Raw genomic sequence first — 19210 nt, forward strand, 5'->3', positions numbered from 1 at the left:
TTGTCAGTCATTTAGTATCTATTACTATTAAAATATGTTTTCATTACCATGTGGTCCCGGCATAGAATAGGCTACCCTTCACTATCCCGTGGGTGTCGCAAGAGGCGACAAAAGGAACTTAATGCTTGAAGGATTGTAGCAGCATCCCTCTTAAAACATCGCCAAACCTAATAATAATTACCAACCCGCCTGCCAAGCATGGCAACCACTAGCAAACCCCCTTCCACTTATAGGAGAAGCCTATGTTCAACAGTCGACAATTCATGGCTGATATGATAATGATCTTCATATTTTAATAATATTTCTCTATGAAAGATATTTTCAATATGATTTTATTGAATTTATAAATTTTGATAATCAATACTATAATTTACATACATATCTTATCCTTGAAATCGTGATACTTGGCTAGCTTGGTGATAATATTAATAAGTAAGATAAAAGCAAGCAGTTGCAAGAGACTTTCTGCAAATGTTAGCAGAAACCGTGTAGGCATAATGTAATGTATTACTTACGAGTATATCGTCATAGTCGTAGAATACTGACGGATCTTACAAAGATTACATATAAAAATCCGTCAATATTCTACGACTATGACGATATATTACATTAGATATGTCTATTTTCTGCTAACAATAATAGTAATAAGTAGAAACAATAAAATGATAAAAATGTACTAAGATTTAAAATAAATTATTACTTAAGATTTATTCGGCTATCGTTTTTTATTAGTTAATTTACTACGTATTTTCCTTTAATATAAAACGAAACAAAAAAAATATGACGTTTAGTAATATTTTGGATATTTAGGTGGTAATGGAAAAATAATACAACGCTAATCACGTCGAGCGAAGGAAATCTCTTAATATCTAAACCTTAAGCTAAGTCATCTGATCAGTGCGGTGATTGTAAGATTAAATTGAATTCTGTTAATCGTATTTTAAGGTGGCGTATTGATTAACTTGTTATTTAATTATTATTATTTTTAATTTGATTCCGCTGTCATTAAATAAAACAGGTACCGTCTTACCACAAATAAATTAAACTTAGATAAACAAGTGTTCAATATATTTTTAGACGACTCACTACAGAAGCGTTTCTGACATCTGTTTATGTCTAAATAAAAGAAGTTATATGTTATTAAAAATAAAAGATGATAAAAGTAATAAATAAATGTAAAATATTTAATAACTTAGACAAGATATTGTTAAATACTAAACAAACAGTGTTATAAGTATTTATATGGTAAAACTGCTGGAGTTTAATTTAATGCTGGAGTTTACTTGAATACTTACAAGACATACATACATACATACATATCTGTCACGCCTGTCTCCCATTAGGGTAGGCAGAAACAATGGAACGCCAAATGCTTCGATTCAAACAAACCTCTTTCGCTTCTTCCACATTCATCAATCTTGTCATACACGCTCGTCGGTTACGGGTACTTTTAATTTGGCCCTTCTTCAGCACGTCGCCTATTTGGTACACTAATAAAAACTTAATTTATCACCTATCATTACAGGAGTTTTTCAAAGTAAAAAATAATTCAATAGCCTATTTCCAGATTAGATACAACTAGCAATCATACCATTTAAAACCTTCCAATTAAATCTAATTTCCATAAAAGGATAGACATTTGGGTAATGATTTGTTAATTTAAATATTTTTTATTGCGTATTTTGTAATAAAATAATTAATATATAAAGCAGCTAACTAAGGATATAGATCATTATAATTACTCTATCAACACTCAATGTGCAAAAAACAAAACACCATGTTACAGTTATCAAACTAATTAGCGAAGTCATGACTTAACCACCGGTAAATGCTTCATTACTGTCATAGGAAACCTGATCGTCTGTAGATCCAACGTTAACTGCTAACAATGTAGGGCGATAGCAAAAAACCCACATATCGCGTGAGAAAAGTATCTCAGCGAGGATATATTAAATTAATCACGAACATTCGTGCAGTGGATGAAAATAAATGGTAATGAAAATAAAAAAAAACATGTGCGCGAGAGCGTGCGGCCCCCGCCCCGCGGCGCTTGAGAGCCTCTGCGGCAGCCAATCGCGCCTCGGCCAGTGGGGGCGTGCCTTTTTCCAATACACTCACGTAGAATGTTACTTTTTACAAAATAATTAAGCACGAGCACAAGAATGTCAAATTAATTATTCCAATTATATTTGGCGTGGCGCTCTTGGGCACGGAATGTTAATTGCTCGTGGATTAATTTATAAAAAGCATAAAGGTAGTGCCGGGTATATGAAGTGTGCTGGTTATGGAGTCATGTTAAGTTTTTTCAAACAATTCCGAATGGCAAATGAGGTAATGGTTCAACTGATGGAATGTAATAATTATCACCTATAGACAGGTCTTACAGGAAGGGTCGTACCAACGCCAATGCTATCCTTCCTGCTTTGCCATTATTGTCGACTGAGTTGTTGTTTTCTACGCCCAGTAATTTAAATGCCATATTTTCAATCGAATGCCGTCAAACAACACAGTTGCAGGAGGACAGAAGTATGGATGAAATAGAGATACTCATGCAGATAACCTTTGTACGTACAATATTCGCTCTGGTATGTATGTAGGTATAAAAACGAATTATAATATTCAATGATATGTGGGGAGGGGGGAAGGTTGCCAATACGACACCCACTGAAAAAGAAGGGGTGGCCAATTCTACGCCGGACCCCATGGCAATTTATATCTACGAAGGTGAAAATATTTAATTTTTTTGCCTGGTGTTATTAATCCTGAGTTTTGCCAAGTCTACATTCTGACTCAATATCCTCCACTTTTCTCGATCTTCAATATCCTTTTTGGTCCATACTATTGATCTTGCATCTTAATCTACGACTTTAAAATAAATTAAGTGCTTGTATAACAATCAGTAAGTACATTCGAATATTGAATAAACTTTATAAGTGGATAAATCAATTGATGAAAACTTAATCAATTACAATTCATTAATTAAATATAGAGAGAAATTGCATTAAGTCCATCATTTGTATCAAACTCTTTTTTTAATACGGCTAATAATAAATAAATAAAAATTAATAACGTACATAAATAAAAGTAGATATGTCTATAGTGTATTACTGAATACAAGTTACTTGAAAATTTTCTTTACTGTAAATAAATGAGAGAATAATATTTTATCGCCCATTTTCTTGGCCCCATTAATTGTGAAAGTTTTCATACTTCAATAAATTACAGTTAACGAACAATTCAGTATTATTTATGACACGCAATAACAACTTTCTTAAATCAACTAGCGTAATTGTAGAGTACCAAAAGGTCTCGGAAAAATAAGCTACGCATGAGCGCTACACGAGATCGCAGCGTGACGCGTATTAAATTAAAAGCGACGACATATGTTTTCCTTCCCACAGGAAAATACATTAGCCGGAACATTTCCCGGCTCACTGTCGTCCTACTCGCACATACGGATCTACCGCTATACTAGAAAGGAAAGCAATAGATGGCGCCTTCTAAAGCTAACAGTGAGCTTTCAACGTAAATCTGATAAAGCGAACGCATTATCACACCAACACAAAGAAATTTTCTTCTTTACACTCTTGCTTCGTCAGAATAGATTATCGGTTTCTATCGTCTGATGGCAAACTGCGTTGGTGCGAAAGAGACGGTATTCGATTAGGGTTCCGGCCTCAAAACCGGCACCATTGGATGAAAAAGTCGCCGGCGTCCCGCCCTTCTCTGGCGCGCAAGGCTGCGTTCGCACCTTCGGGCCCGTTCGTACAAAATATTTTCTAAGAAGCAGTATGTCGGCTGTGTCGAGGGGCGGCGACGCGGGAGCCCGCAGTCATGCTGAGAACCTCAGCGGAGTCAGTGGACACACGTCGCGAAGGTTTTCATCGTTGCGAGAAAAAATCGTTGCGTGACAATTTGTCCAAAAAACTTATGTTGAGGACAGGGCGCGACAACAACACAGAATACGGCTGTGAATACGAGACGAGATGGTTATTATAACGACGCGCCAATCGAAGCGATAATAAATATTGTAGTTACATGAGGATACTGAAATTTATTTTACACACCTATACTATACGTTCAGTGCAGTGTATTATATTTTCATGTGTTGTAGAAACAACTAGTGATTACAATTCAGCTCCGTTAGCACTTGAACAGTGGATTACTCTACGTCACGAAGTAAGTTTTTTTTACATAAATAATAATAAGAATATTATTTGTTTTATTTATTATTAATGCAACAGAATAATAGGAGTATCTCTACACTAATAACTACCTACCTGTCTCTATTTCTAACAAGTTCATTACTTATAATATTCATAATAACCCTAATATATAGGTATTATAAGATGGAAAAAGTATCTGTATATATACCTAACGTATTATATATGGGTAACATTAACATAAAGTAATAGTTTACCTTACATTCAACTAATAAATTGTTATGTAATACAAGGTGTTCCCGAAAATTTATCTGTAATAAGACAATTAGTTATATCCTAATATCAAGCTTCTGAATATGTAAACAATATTGGGAAATAATGTCAGTCATGAACCTACCTAACCAATCTAATATTCGGTCATGCGATGGTTATGGATACAAATAAGGTGTAATTAAAACAGTATAATATCTATAACTAATATTTTATTTTGATTAGGTATTAATAATTTTACTATAAATAATTCTGCTTATCTCTCTTTAAGAAAAGAAGATGAAGATTTTTTGGGCCTTTTATATTAAATTGACTAAGTGACAGCCTTATTTTATACCTAAGTACGATTTATTTTTTAATTTCGACATATATTAGAGACTAAATAATTTCAAATAAACAATTCATATACCTATTTACTTAAACATTTTAATAATTTTTTGTATTTAATTCAATTATATTTAATTAGAGATGTACTTAAAGATATTTACTTAATATGGGATCCTATTAGGAATAATAAATTTTCTTAAAGATAACCATTTAATTATTACTACTCGAATATATTTAGATAAACGATCTTGTGAATATAATTGTATTTTCTGAGATTAATTTTAGTTAAAATCTACAATTTTTTTATAATAGATCTTAGTGCATTGATGCCTTGTCAAATAATTACAGAATTAAATGGTACTTACAACATATTTTCATATATATACCTACTAAAAGTAACCCGTGAAAACTGTAAGTTGTAACTCACGAAAATTGTTTATAGGACAGGTCTATTTATGTACTAAATTTCGTTTAAAGGCATTAAGCTCTTTTTCATATACTTTGTCATATGTAACATTTTTAGATATATGTACATTTTACCTGTAATATATAGTAAACACAGATGCAGCCATTACTCATTTTTTTTAGTATTAATAATATTAATATTAATAATTCAATTTATTAAATACTTGCTAGTATTTACCTTCATGGAAATGATTCTACATATGTGTAATATGAATGTTATATTGTTTATATTTATTGTTTAGTAGTAACGCCGCCTTTTGTGTTTCATAATCTTCATATTAGCCATTACCTGTCTACTGTTGAACATAGACCTTCTCCACAGACTTCCATACGGAACGGGACTATTTCTTATATCAGTTTATCATTGGGGGAATTTTGCCAGAAGCTTGGCAGGCGGATTGATAGCAGTTTGTCTGTTAGTATTATTTTAAGAGAAACGTAACGTAAGGAACGTAATGGTCAAGGGATAGACCTGTTGCCCATCCCTCGACTATTATCATTACATTTCTTTAGTCGTCTTTTATGACACCCATGGGAAAGAAAGGTGTGGCCCATTCTATGCCGGGACCACACGTTAGCCTTTTGTGTTACTTCATATTAATTATTTATTGTATAGGGACATTATTTTTGTAACTGTTGCAGTAAAGTGTAAATAACAATAATAATACTTATTTTTACACAAATGCTAAATATATCTAATTAAATAATATGATTTTTCTATAGAAACTTGTATCACCTCTTTAAAAGTCGATTTACTAAATATTAAAACAATTCAGCCGTTTACCTCTATATATACACTGGATAGACAGTAAACAGTTTTTTCACATGTAATACTCATTTTAATATTGATGATATTATCTACTTGTCTATTATAATTTCTTATGTATTTAATAATGCCTCTATACCTACATCTATGCGTATGCTGGAAATTTGATTGAATTAAGTAAACATTCCAAATTATTTTAGAATACTTATGTCACATTACATAAAATATGGTGCTATGTAGGTATGTATTTTAGAAGATATTAATATTCAAAATGAATCTTTTTAGATATATTGATATTTGTATATTTTTAAGAAAATTAAAAAACTAATTAATTATAACAAAATATATATTACATCAAGTCAATAGACAGCATTTTAAATTTTTTTTTTTTAATTAATATAATATATAACAACAAGAACCAGCATATTTTATAAAAAATTTATACAAGCAAATAAAGTACTTAGATAATTTATTATTCGAGTCGAAAAGTAACAGGAATAAGGAATATTAATTCAAACAAAAGAACAGAAATTTTAAATTTGTATTCTATATTTGTGTTTGGTGTCTCTATCCACTTTAAATGCCGTCGCCATAAACGTTTGCAATGATTATAAAAAATCGCAAACAATAGCTATGATCTGTCTTTATACCTGCTGTTTATATGTATTTAGCTATTTTATATTTATATTTATTTTATTATTATTTATTTATACATATATATACTATTTTTATAATTAATCTAAGTTTAATCAAAACTCGTTTAGTCAATTCGTTGTTGTGTAATTATTAAAATTTTCATTAAACACATTTACTAAATAAATTAATTGACATAAAAGTAAATAAATAAGATTTTATTAGTTTATAACATTTGTATATGTTCTGTATGCTTAAAGATATAACTAATTCACAAACCGCATTTATCATCAATATACAGAAATAAAAAAATCACTACGATGCTCTTATTATTTATAGGACATGAAATATAAATGTAAAAAAGTTAAAACTTAAACGGTTTAAGTTTTCATCCTTATGTAAAAAAAATATTTTTTTTGCCTATCATATTTCTCATATAACTATGATAAACAGTATTAGCTGCGCTAGATTCATAGTTCACGGCCAAATCAAACGAACCCGCATGAGTAGCAATTAAAAAATATTTCCTGAATTTATTATAATTTATAGTTAATAATCATTAATCATTGGCACCTCTGTTTCACTTGTGCTTCGGCCATGAAATCATGAAACTTTCAATGATTAGAGTAATAAATTAAAAAGTACTGAATTATAAAAATACTTATAGCCTAAGAATTGACAATTATTGCGCTATAATTATTGCATAGTTTATGTTTATAGGTGATAGTTATCACATAATTTCACACTTCACTTGTATGCTGTTTTAATTTCCATAATTTTCTATTTAATTACTTAATGGAAACCTTTTTATCCCGATCTCTTAATATGTCCCGATTACGCAGTAAAGTTGCAAGTAAAACTAATCAAAATATATAATATTTTTTACTAATTTTATTAATATTTTAATTCAAATATTTGTTGAATAGATTTGAATAAACCAAGAAAGAAATTAGATAGATTATACTTTGTATATATTGTATATATATATATATATTGGCGTATTTGATAAGTTAACTACAGTTGGAACTTAAGCTAATCAGTTTCCATTTGAAAGAATTCACTTGCTAGTTTATTAAATAGATTATAAAAGCTAGTTGAGCATTGCACATCTCAATAATACTAATGTGATTATGACTAATTCCTTAAAACTGTGAAAAACATCTATAAGGCAGCTGCAAAATTCCGGCCAACTTACGTTTACTGTTTGAAACAAATTTTGTAACTTTATTTTGAAAGGAATAGAGATTATAATAGATCGAAATTGATTTAAAGAGATTGAATATTTGATTTTTAATCCCATTGCTCCATGTCTGTCTGTAGAGATCTGTCAACCCGTTGCTTTGTGATGAAGCGACCACGCCGCGGGGAGCCGCGTAGATAATGTAAAGATTAGATGGAAATCTAAAAAGAACGACATTGTTTAACGGACTCAGGTAGACTGGGACTGTTGTGCCCAGCCTACCCAGCTTCAAATGTTTCAAACAATACATAAACAACATTATTTTCAACTAACGCGATTAGATGCCAACAAAAAATTTACAGTTCTTTTGATTGACAGCACTGATATATTTATTGGGTGTGACTTAGTTATTTAGATAGTAGATTAGACAAGGTAGATTAGAAATTAATCTAAACTTACATAGTTTAGTATTTACAAATTCGTGGCACTATTGTATTGTTGTGATTTGTAGATATACTTAGTTTGTTAAAACCTTTTTATTTTTTAAATTAACCAGTGAGATATTCGTAAGTTACTTTTGGTTGTACTAAGTTATTTATGTCCTTATTTTATTTATACAAAGATTTATTATTTTTCTCTTTATTATTTAGACGTTTTGTTCTCCACAAGAAATGATTACTAAAATATATTAAAGAAGTCGAGGAAATCTAAATATTGAGAAAATCATATTGTACCTATCAATGAGTTAGTGTATATCGAAGTGTTGTTTATGTCAAAGTCTGAATGTAAAAACATTCATTTTCTAAGTAAGTTTCTAAATAGTAGTACATTTCCTTACTTCGTATTTTATTATTTTATAACTAGACATGTTTGATTAACATTATAATATGTTTCGTAGTATTATTTACCATCATTTGAGAGTTAGTTTGATATTTAAAATCGTCATTTTATTAGGTTAGAATCGAACTCATTATAGTATAACATCACTAAAACAATAACAATAATGAGGGAGGTAGGTATAACGGTACGCTACTCTTTATAGGCATAGGAAGATGTTATTCAAATCATCATTGATACTAGTTTATAAGGTAAATTAATGATATACATATCTACATGAATTATTAATATAGATACATAATAAGCAATGGCTAAATCTTTAAGCAAACTAAAAGAAATAAATATTAACAGCAAAGTAGGTTGATACCTATTAAATAGAGGGCTGCAAAGTAATAAAATGATCGCCGTCGCAAGGCACGGTGGAACAAGTTTTATCATTCATAAAACTATTTTAATAAACTATCGATGCTAAACCTCGCTCATAAAAGAGATTGGAGCCAACCTAACAAATAAACTAAAATTAAATATACACGAACACAATCGAAATTTTTGTCTCAGACGTATAAAAATGTCCTATAAATTTACCCACAGTTTAATTTAATGTCCAAAAGTACCTGCTTCACTTTTTTTATTATGAATAAAATATTCGTCGCCGGTTATGGGTGGACGACTGTACATTATTTTTTTGAAAAACGATTTTGAATTTGTCTCGGCTCCGGTTAGAATGTATTTAATACGCACGGATAATAGCACTTTTTTTAGTATAAAAATGATCGTTTAATATATTTCTTCATTTCTTAACAGGATTGCTGCGATAACTTGGCCGGTGAAATTCGGCCAGTCGACGTCGACAACGACGCATTCAGTGGCGGCGTCTGCAGCGGGTAGTGCCCGCCGCGTGGATGGTGGCGGGCGAATGGGGCTATGCGCCGGCGTCGGCCACCCCCGCCATGAACGCTTTCCTCGAGACCAACCACGCGCATCTTGCCTCCTATGGGCTGAAAATGTCGCCGCAGCCGGGGTGCGGCGTCGACGCCCAACATCGAGTGGCCGCGCCGCATCCGCCGCCTCCACACCACCCTCCACACTACCAACCTTATCCGCTGCATTCGTACCAAACAGGATATTTACGAGAGTACGGTGGCTGCGGGGAGCTGTTTCCCCAGCAGCCACTGGAGCAGAGCTGGGACTGGCGAGGCGATGTTCATTATCAAGGCGGTGCACCGCCGCTTGTCCCACACGCCCACGCCCACGCACCACACGCGTTCCTCCGATATGTGCGCGCACCGCCGCGGCGTGACATGCGCTGTCAGTGGCTTGATCCTGAACAACCACCGCCGCGAAAAATGTGCAACAAACTATTCTCGAGTATGCATGAGATCGTGACGCATTTGACTGTGGAACATGTAGGCGGGCCCGAGTGTACGACGCACGCGTGCTTCTGGCAGGGCTGCTCGCGAAACGGCCGACCGTTCAAAGCGAAATACAAACTAGTGAATCATATTCGCGTGCATACCGGTGAGAAGCCATTTCCCTGTCCGTTCCCTGGATGTGGTAAAGTGTTCGCGCGATCAGAAAACCTTAAGATACACAAGAGGACACATACTGGTAAGCATATTTTTTTGATACCTTAAAATAACAGTGTGATTATAAGATAGAGTGAATGAGAATAAGAGTGAATTGATTATAATAGTGGAATTGATTGGTCACGGTTTAATGTCATTATCAAGGATATGTACCTTTTTCTGTAGTAGTAAATGTCAAAGCCTTTAAATCGTGCAAATGTTGATCTGCATAATGAACTGCCTCACGCGGCTGGCTACAGAAACAATCTGTGGGGTCAGACGAACGTCCAATGTTGCGATATCATGGAGCACGCCTCAACAATAACTAAACTGACACAATGAAAACAAATACAACAGACTACTGTCAAAGGAGATGGTTGTAACGCGATCTGAACACAAATAACGTAACTAACTGGCATCCTATAAATGTCCTCGTCTGTCGACTTGTGAAGTCCATTTCTCGGTATGCACAAAAACATTTCAAGTCAGAGCTCCATTTTTCAAAGTGTAATGTTAGAGATAGAAAAAAAATATCATAAATTAAAATGTCCAGTTCCGACCACTCGATTCCTAGTATGCTTGTCTCTCTCACACATTGCCGTATTGTTATAAGGTAAAGTATTGGTACTTAACTTTAAATATCGATTTTTAAGGGAATAAATAGTCCAAGAATCCGTATAGGCAGATGGGTTTATTTTTTTACTGCGTTCACTGTATAGTGTTGCGTCGAGACTTTTGTCCTGCTTCGTCCTCTATTATCTCATACGGCCTTTTGAATATACTACCTTTTTGTGGGCAGTTTGAAGAATTGTTTTATGGGGACCTATAAATTAACTTCGACAGATAAAGCAGCTCTACGAATCTGGAAGCCCGCAGTCATTAATCGCATATTGCAATAAGCGTGCTATGAATATATCCATTGTTCAATTTATTACAATACGTATTTTAGCTAACATTATATTAATTTGTATAATGTCACACGACATTAATTATAACAAATCTAACATCACGATTAATTTTTTAGTTTTGTGATATTTTATATTTTCTTCGAGGGATATTATTTTAAAACGTACTTTGTCTATGGTCATTTCATACCATATATAGTAGTACAGTAATAGGTATATGTGATATTTGAAGACAATTTCACTACGGATTCCTTTTTCATTTGTCTTAACATTAGGTAGGTACCTCAAGAAATGAAGTCCAGGAGATATTTTTCTCTAAAGGCTGACCCCTGACTGATCTATCGAAATACATAGCTGTACATTAATGAGTCTAAACATATTATAATAATATCATTATCATCATTTCAAATAATTAATATCCACATCTAAAAATAGGCATTTCCAAAAACTCGACTTGGTAGCTTTAAATTAAAAAGTAAAAATAAATTCGCAAATAAATGAGAACTTAAATTATTAACACTGTTTACAATTTACGGTTATATTTTACAGAAATATAATCCTAAATAAATCTTAATGTTTTATAACTTTTATTGAGTTAATATTCACCATTATCTATTTAGCTAGTACCTACTTTTGAAGGAATACGTATATGAATAGACAGAAGTCAAAATAATATACAATTTATAACTAAGATCAAATAACTATTTTTTTATTTATAAATAAATATAAACTATCTTCTTTTAGGACATAATAATGTTAGCTACATAAAATGAACTTAATAGCAACATTAACAAGAACTACTGAGTATCGACTGGCTCAGTCTGAGAGCGAACCTGATATTTTTATTGAGTAGCGTAAAATGATACTTTGTATTAAAACAACAGTAGCTATTTTGAACTGTTGCATTCCCATTCATAAAATAATATTTATTAACTTTAAATTTTAAATTATGGCAATACCTTAGGTACGTACAAAAATATTGTTTTGCTTAAATTTTATCATGTTATATTACAATACTATAATATTATAATTATTTAATATTATAACAAATTTATTAAATAAAATTGCATTAAATAGAATTGCGTTTCAATTACGATCGTCGTGAAAGATATCAGAATAATATAAAATGGTCTAGTGACTAAATAAGAAATAGCACTTATTCTTGACGGATTTTTATAACTTAATTGTTAAAACGTTTGTCTATGAGGTATAAATATAACATACTAATTGATGATATAAATGATAATTTTCCATCTTTAACGAGAGTCCATCCCTTTAAGCCACATATTGAAAAAAAAATTATGCATATTTCCATTTCGATATTTCTAAGAAGCGCGACAGAGATTTCTGTAGTAAAGTAACGCTTAAACTAATATTTTAAAGTAATTTAAATAATCAAAACAAATAACAAATAGGTAACTACTCGTATGTTAGTGATATTACCAAATATCATTCAGTCCCCCTGATTGATTACAAAGTAATTTTCAATTGTTTTAAAACAAAAAGCATACAACTTTTGATTCTAGTTGTAGAATAGCGAAAGATGGACACCGCCATATAAATCTTGTTAATTTGTTTGCAATTACTGTGAAGATAATACACATATAAAATGATGTAATGAATCGGAGCAAGCGCCTTGAGGCAGGGTCGGACGCGCGCCGCGCCGGCCCCGGCCCGTGCAGAGCTGCCAAACTGCCGGCGGCCATCCGCCCACAAACACGATTACTTTATTCTCGCTTAAAATATGCTTAAACGGTCAATTTAAAGGTTTTTGACACTTCGTATTATTTTAACTCGGTCATCATGTGTTCTACATCGATTTTGTTACAATGATGTGTTTATGATTCATTATTTATTGTAACAGCAAATAACTCTTCATGACGTTTTCGATATAAAATATAAATAGGTTCTTACGGAAATCAATTTTGATATAAATTGTCAAAACAATCATATGCAACACAAAGACGAGTATGTATAAGCTACATTACGTGATGTTCTAAAATATTTATTTTAGAACATCACGTCACACATCATTGCTATTTAGTACCAATAATACCTTGACATAGTATTTAATAAAGGTAGGTATAAAGTATTTTTCAATAACAGAAATATTAGATAATTTATTGCGGTAAAAAATATCTTAATTTGATGTCTCTGTCATGCTATTTAGGATAGTTTATAGTAAGAGTTTTCTAGCTAACCCCTTTAGATATATAGCAAATGAATGTATGAAGGAAAACTCTTTCTTGTTGCATTCAAAGCATGATACAAAAATTTACACAAACAAAATGGATGTATCATTTCATAAGTTTTCGTTACAATGCGCATAGGAAAGAATCTGAACTATCTCTTATTTTATCTTATTATATTCAGCAGCGAAAATTTTATATCGATATATTCTATATATGTATGTTGTGTGTTTTTAGAACTTAGTTTCCTGGTCATAACAAAATATTGTGTTTAATTTCTAACTCTACATGTTCCAGTAACAATATACACAAGTAATATAATAAAATCATTTAAGAGAGACGAGTAAACTTTTACAATTTTGTATGAGTGTTACGTTAACTGCAATAGCAAGGTAAAATAAAAGAAAGTTTAATTTTATCTTAAATTGTAAAGTATATAGATTGGCAATGTATAAGAGAGAAAAATAATAAAATATATTTTAAAGCGAGACAGACAAATAAGATACTCACCTACATAAAATAAGGTCGAAGTTGATTTGGTGGGAGTACGAACAATATTTTTTTTTACATTTTTAAGTAAAATTAATTTTAGGTGCATGTAGTTAATTTGTATTAAGTGGGCTTTACCTGGATATAATATAAATTAGAAAAAAGTAAACAAAAGTGCACGGTTTTCAGGTGACTTTCTCTTTAAACATTTATCTCTATAAATGTAATATTATAGAACAATCGGAAAATTTTTGTACAATAATTGAAAGAAAAACATATAATTTAACCTAAATAAACTTTTAAACACCCATAAATTTGAATAAAAATTACAATGAACAAAAATACGTGAATTTTGCTATTTATACAACTTCAATTTCATATAGATTCAGATCTTGCACATACGTATATATACAAAATACGCACACTAGTGTAACAATTTTCTCGTCTCGTTTTTGTGATTACATTACCAATCTGTCAGTATGTAGGTAGTACGTTGTACCATATCTATGAATTGAATGATTATATTTTTTATATACTATTATCATTACCTGATATAAAAAATGTTTCATAACAGTTGTATTATGAATATTCATATTAAATTAAACACTGGAAACTCTATATTTAAATAACCTATCAGTATTTATAAGCTTCTTTGTGAACACTTCAACGTAGCACGCAAGCATTGGGGTGGAACCGCGGGGTGAACTACAATGCGGTAATGATGATATGATTTCGACCGGTGAAGACGTCCCCCGACTATCAAACGCAGTGCTGGCTAATATGCCGTATAAAATGACGCTTTCAAAATATTTTGCAAACAATAAGGGACCCTCGGCGCCCCTGTGGCCGGCATTGTGCGCGGCTGCATCGAGTGCAGCCGCGCGGTTTATTGCCAACTAAACAAGCAAGCAGTCTCAATATTGCCTTTGAGTACACTTTTTTATTTTAATATTGTTTTATAATGCTTGTAATAAGTAAAAAAAACAAAACAGGTGAAATATTCTGGAATGATAAAGCATATTAAATTGCCATTTGCAGTATTTTATTTATTAATAAATAACATTTACATCGCTAGTTGTTCTTTAAAATATAATGTAGAATAAAAAAATATTCTTTAGCACTAGTAGAAGGAAGACGAAAAGGTTTTTACAATAGGATAACGTATATTAAAAGTAATAAATTTTTACCATAAACAATGATACAACATGTCACAATACAGCTAATAAATGTAATAATAATAATAATTGAGAACCGGCCATTTTATCTACATGATAATATTGTAACCCTATAATAGCTGGGTGCATTTTAAAAGGTGTTTATGTGAATCAGGGACCATCTGCCCGGGATTGATAAATTGTATAAAAAGTTTCATCCATAATATATCCTATATGTGTGTATGTATGTGTGTGCTTATTTTAGAGGGGATCCTGTCCAGTGATTTAAAAATTAAATTCACCTTTATTTGTTTAAAATTTTTTAAAAATTATACTAAATTTGTCCGTTATAACATCATAATAGAATAAGCCAATCACGACTTACCTTATCTATTTTAATGTAATATCGACATTTCTTTAACTTACTTAAATTTCTTTTTGAAAGTTACCAATAATAATGCATATTTGTTAATAATTAAACGTGTATATAAATTGTCTTGAAAAACCTGTTATTTTAAATAAAATACTCTATCATAAATTCACGTGTAAAGCATTTAAAAACAAATAATTATTTCATGGGCGTGGTCGACCCATCACCCGCCGCGTCGGTAGCAAAATTACAACCCCCGACACGCTCACAAACATTGTAAGCACAATGTATACGTGATATATCCGCACCCTCACATGCAACAACTACCAATTTTTACACATACACGCCGGCCACTTGTTATAACACACACTACTCTACTATTGTACGATATCGTCGCCTACAGAGACAATAAAAGCGTTAAAGCGCTTTATTTTTTGTCGTCTTTATTGCAACATCCCCCAGCGCACCCTTGACAACGCATCACTAAGATGACGATATCCGTACACACTGCACATATGCCACTAAGTACGCATACAAACTTGCAAAACACATTTAAATAACAAAGTGAGCGTTTCACGAATAAATTACAGTCATCGAAGTTGGACGCTGCTAAAAAAATGTCCACTCTAAGGAGGCAGAGACGCGTTCTCGTCAAGTCTGAAAATTCCTTTGGAAACGAACGTGACGATTGTTTTTATTTCTTGGAGAATTTGCTAAATGTCAGTGAGATGGTGCGAACAGGATCCTGGAGCGCGTGCAAAAAGCTCATCACTGCCGCCCGCCGCCGCGCCGCAGTCTTGTTGTGCTGCGTGCGTCGACGGCCGACCATCGATCCACCATTCTAAAAGATAGAATACCTTCTGTGGAGATATGTATCTCGCATCACTAATGTGATCGAGCAATTAGTTAATTACAAAGTCGTTCTTATAAAAACGCAGCAGTGATTCATGAACGTCTCGGCTCGCCGTCGCCGGTGCCATGATATATCGCATAATCTCTACATCCCATTAATACAAAACGCATTGCCGACATATTTAAAAAATAAATCTAGCTAGTAACACTAGTTAGTATTACTATGACTGCATGGTTAACGATATGCTCCATAACTTGTTGCTAATTCCTGTCATGACTCTCTAAATATAGTCTTAATTAATACCATCAACATCGAAATGCCATTTGCCGAGAATACGCTTTTTCTTTTCATGTCGTTTTATTTTGCAGAGTATTATTACAAATCAAACTGAACCACATAAGCCGCTTTCGAGCACATAATCAATCAAATATACCTATCTAAAATAGTTTAATCAAGCGAGTAATCGGGTATACAACCAAACTATTACTAATATCCGTTCGACACGCCTACCTCCTATCATTCTTGTATAAGCGTTCATCTGACGTTATAATTATTAATCGATGAAAATTCAATGTATATTTGTGGGACTGACTGGCATATCAATCAATGATGCTCTCTACATGAAAAAAAAAACTTTTCTATACATTCGACTCATTCGGGTGGTGCGTTTTTCTACATATTAGATATATTAAGAGAGGGGGCGAGTTAGTAAGTCATGCGTTACAAGACATTCAAGCTGGTCCTAACGCCACATAAATTGTGCGCGGTTGCAATGTAACAATAGTGTGAAAACGACGGGATGTGCTGGGACCAGTGCTGGCTCTGCCTACGCCTCTCCCCTTCCTATCTTATTACCATCATTTCTTCTGACACTTTAGTATCTAAGCATGCATATTATAATGACAGCCCGTTTTGTCTGCAACCTATTTCCTTAGTACTGCTCTTTTAGAAATAGCTAAATGTAAACAAGGATACATTTCAAAAATCATCATATTTATAAATAATTTAGTACTTCTATATTTTTTATATTTATTATGTAGTCTGTTGGCTTAGTATATTCAGTAAAATTGTCGAAAATGTTATTTCATTAAAGTATAGGTATTGTATATGTCTAGCTAGTGCCTATGTTAGTACATATACTGACATAGGTACTAGCTAGACATAACTGATTGTAATATTTTTTACCTACGTACTACTTAGTTACGTTAAAAAATGATAAAATTTTATGGTGCTTCAACACCTCTTTTAATGACTAAGTAACTTATCATTATTATCTAAATAATGTTCATATACATTATCATAAATAAGTACTTACAATACAACAGGTAAATAGATTGGAATATTAAAACATTTTTTTTTATTCTTTTAACTTAATCATATATTTATGTCCCTCATTAAATTAAATGAGCTATCAGCCGTTTTCAAAACGGTAAGAAAAGCTTTTTGCTCCTCGGGCTTTCTAACTGTGCGAAATTCTTTCGTCTTGTAGGGCGACTATGGAGGTCTCACTGCATGATTCATGCGTTTTTTCGCCGACACCTTGTCGCTATCAATATGTATGTGTACGTGTGATATTGCCGACAACAAGATCTACAACACTGGTTGTGATGCGGCGATCAACCCTGTGCTCATTATATCCATACACTTACCCACCGATAGTAGTGAACAATTTGGGGGTTTGTTACTTAATCACGTAACATCTACAGTGAAATGAAATTCCGAACTTTTTGACCCAATGTCGTGTTTTCGTTTAAACCGAAATCGGCCCGGTAAATGAGGCTTTGTCATTTTAATAATTTTTAAATGGTATATATTATGCAATTTTAACATCACATTTGTGTTTCGTTCAACATTTCGGAAACAATTTCGGAAAATATTCCATGGTAGTCTCTCATATTTTAACTTTTAAAATGAGAACGGGCTCAAAGAATAATTTCATAACTATACTCGTTCTACAAAATTCAAAGTATTCATTAACTATCTATTTGTTATATCCTGTCTGACGATATATATGTATATCTAATACCGATATGTAAAATTAAGTCTCAATTGTAGTATGACTAAGTTCTATATGACATTATTACCATATATATTTTTGTCTATATTACACTTCAATTCAAAATTATATTCGAAAACATATTTTTAATATTTGTATTGTATTTATAAGCTGCATACCATTTAAAATTTTATTTGAATTTGATTCACTTTATACAGAATTCCTTCTTCTTTCACATAGCCACATTGCATCTTTTATTTACTTATCTTTGTAATAAAGAATCATCATCATATCATTTTAATATTATAATTACATTTTAATTCAGCTAATTCTGTACTTGACAAAATCCAAATACTCGTTAGAATTTTAATTACCTGTAATAAAAATTTAACATCTACCTCTAAAATTTCATTTTAACTACCACGGTGTCATGAGCATTCCTCGCATTTAACACCACATCCAAAAAACTTTTAAGTCCTTGACAAAGTTGGATCACAATCGAATGTTTACATGACAACAAGAAAAAGACAACCGAAGCCAATTCAAACACCTTTTATTTAATTTTGAAAACTGCTTTTTATTAACTTCGGATGTTGGTTTGAGTTTTTTAAAGAATACATCAGACATCTCTCGATATGTAGAAGCTACCTGATACAGCTTATCTTAGTTTCTTTTTTTTGAGATGTATTATTAATATACCTATTTTAAAAATGCTAAATACATCTGCATGTTCAATGTGGGCTTTGTAAAACCCTTCAATTTTACAGGAAATTAACAAATACTTAGTATTAAATTGTAGAACACTGTGATTTTTATGTTATGGGAAGCGAGAAAGTTGAATACCTAAGAATACCAGAGGGAGACTTTGTACAAAAGTCGTGCTTGGGTACCTCTGTCTCTTTCGTGTTTCAACCAGCCAGCCAACCAGTGTAAAGCAGTTGTGTTTGCATGGCTGTGTTTCAGTTTGAAGGGTGGGATATGGCGTGAATTTACTGGGTACGGAGGAATAACACCTGAGTCCTCAGGAACGGCAACGCATGGGGGGTAT

At 32.2% G+C, this 19210-nt stretch overlaps 1 protein-coding gene across 1 annotated transcript in view; it reads left to right on the top strand.

The window, feature by feature from the left end:
• The first annotated feature begins 3799 nt into the window (after positions 1-3799).
• LOC113522894 (zinc finger protein ZIC 4) overlaps positions 3800-19210 on the top strand; it is a 31093-nt gene continuing 15682 nt past the window's right edge. Inside the window, exons 1-2 of the mRNA XM_026908736.3 lie at positions 3800-4179; positions 9446-10249. Of these exons, the coding sequence (XP_026764537.2) occupies positions 9544-10249 (706 nt within the window). The 5' untranslated portion in view covers positions 3800-4179; positions 9446-9543. The remainder of the gene's footprint in view (positions 4180-9445; positions 10250-19210) is intronic.

The sequence above is a fragment of the Galleria mellonella genome, unplaced genomic scaffold (assembly GCF_026898425.1).
Source record: "Galleria mellonella isolate WM207_F2 unplaced genomic scaffold, CSIRO_AGI_GalMel_v1 utg38, whole genome shotgun sequence".
Taxonomy (NCBI): Eukaryota; Metazoa; Arthropoda; class Insecta; order Lepidoptera; family Pyralidae; genus Galleria; species Galleria mellonella.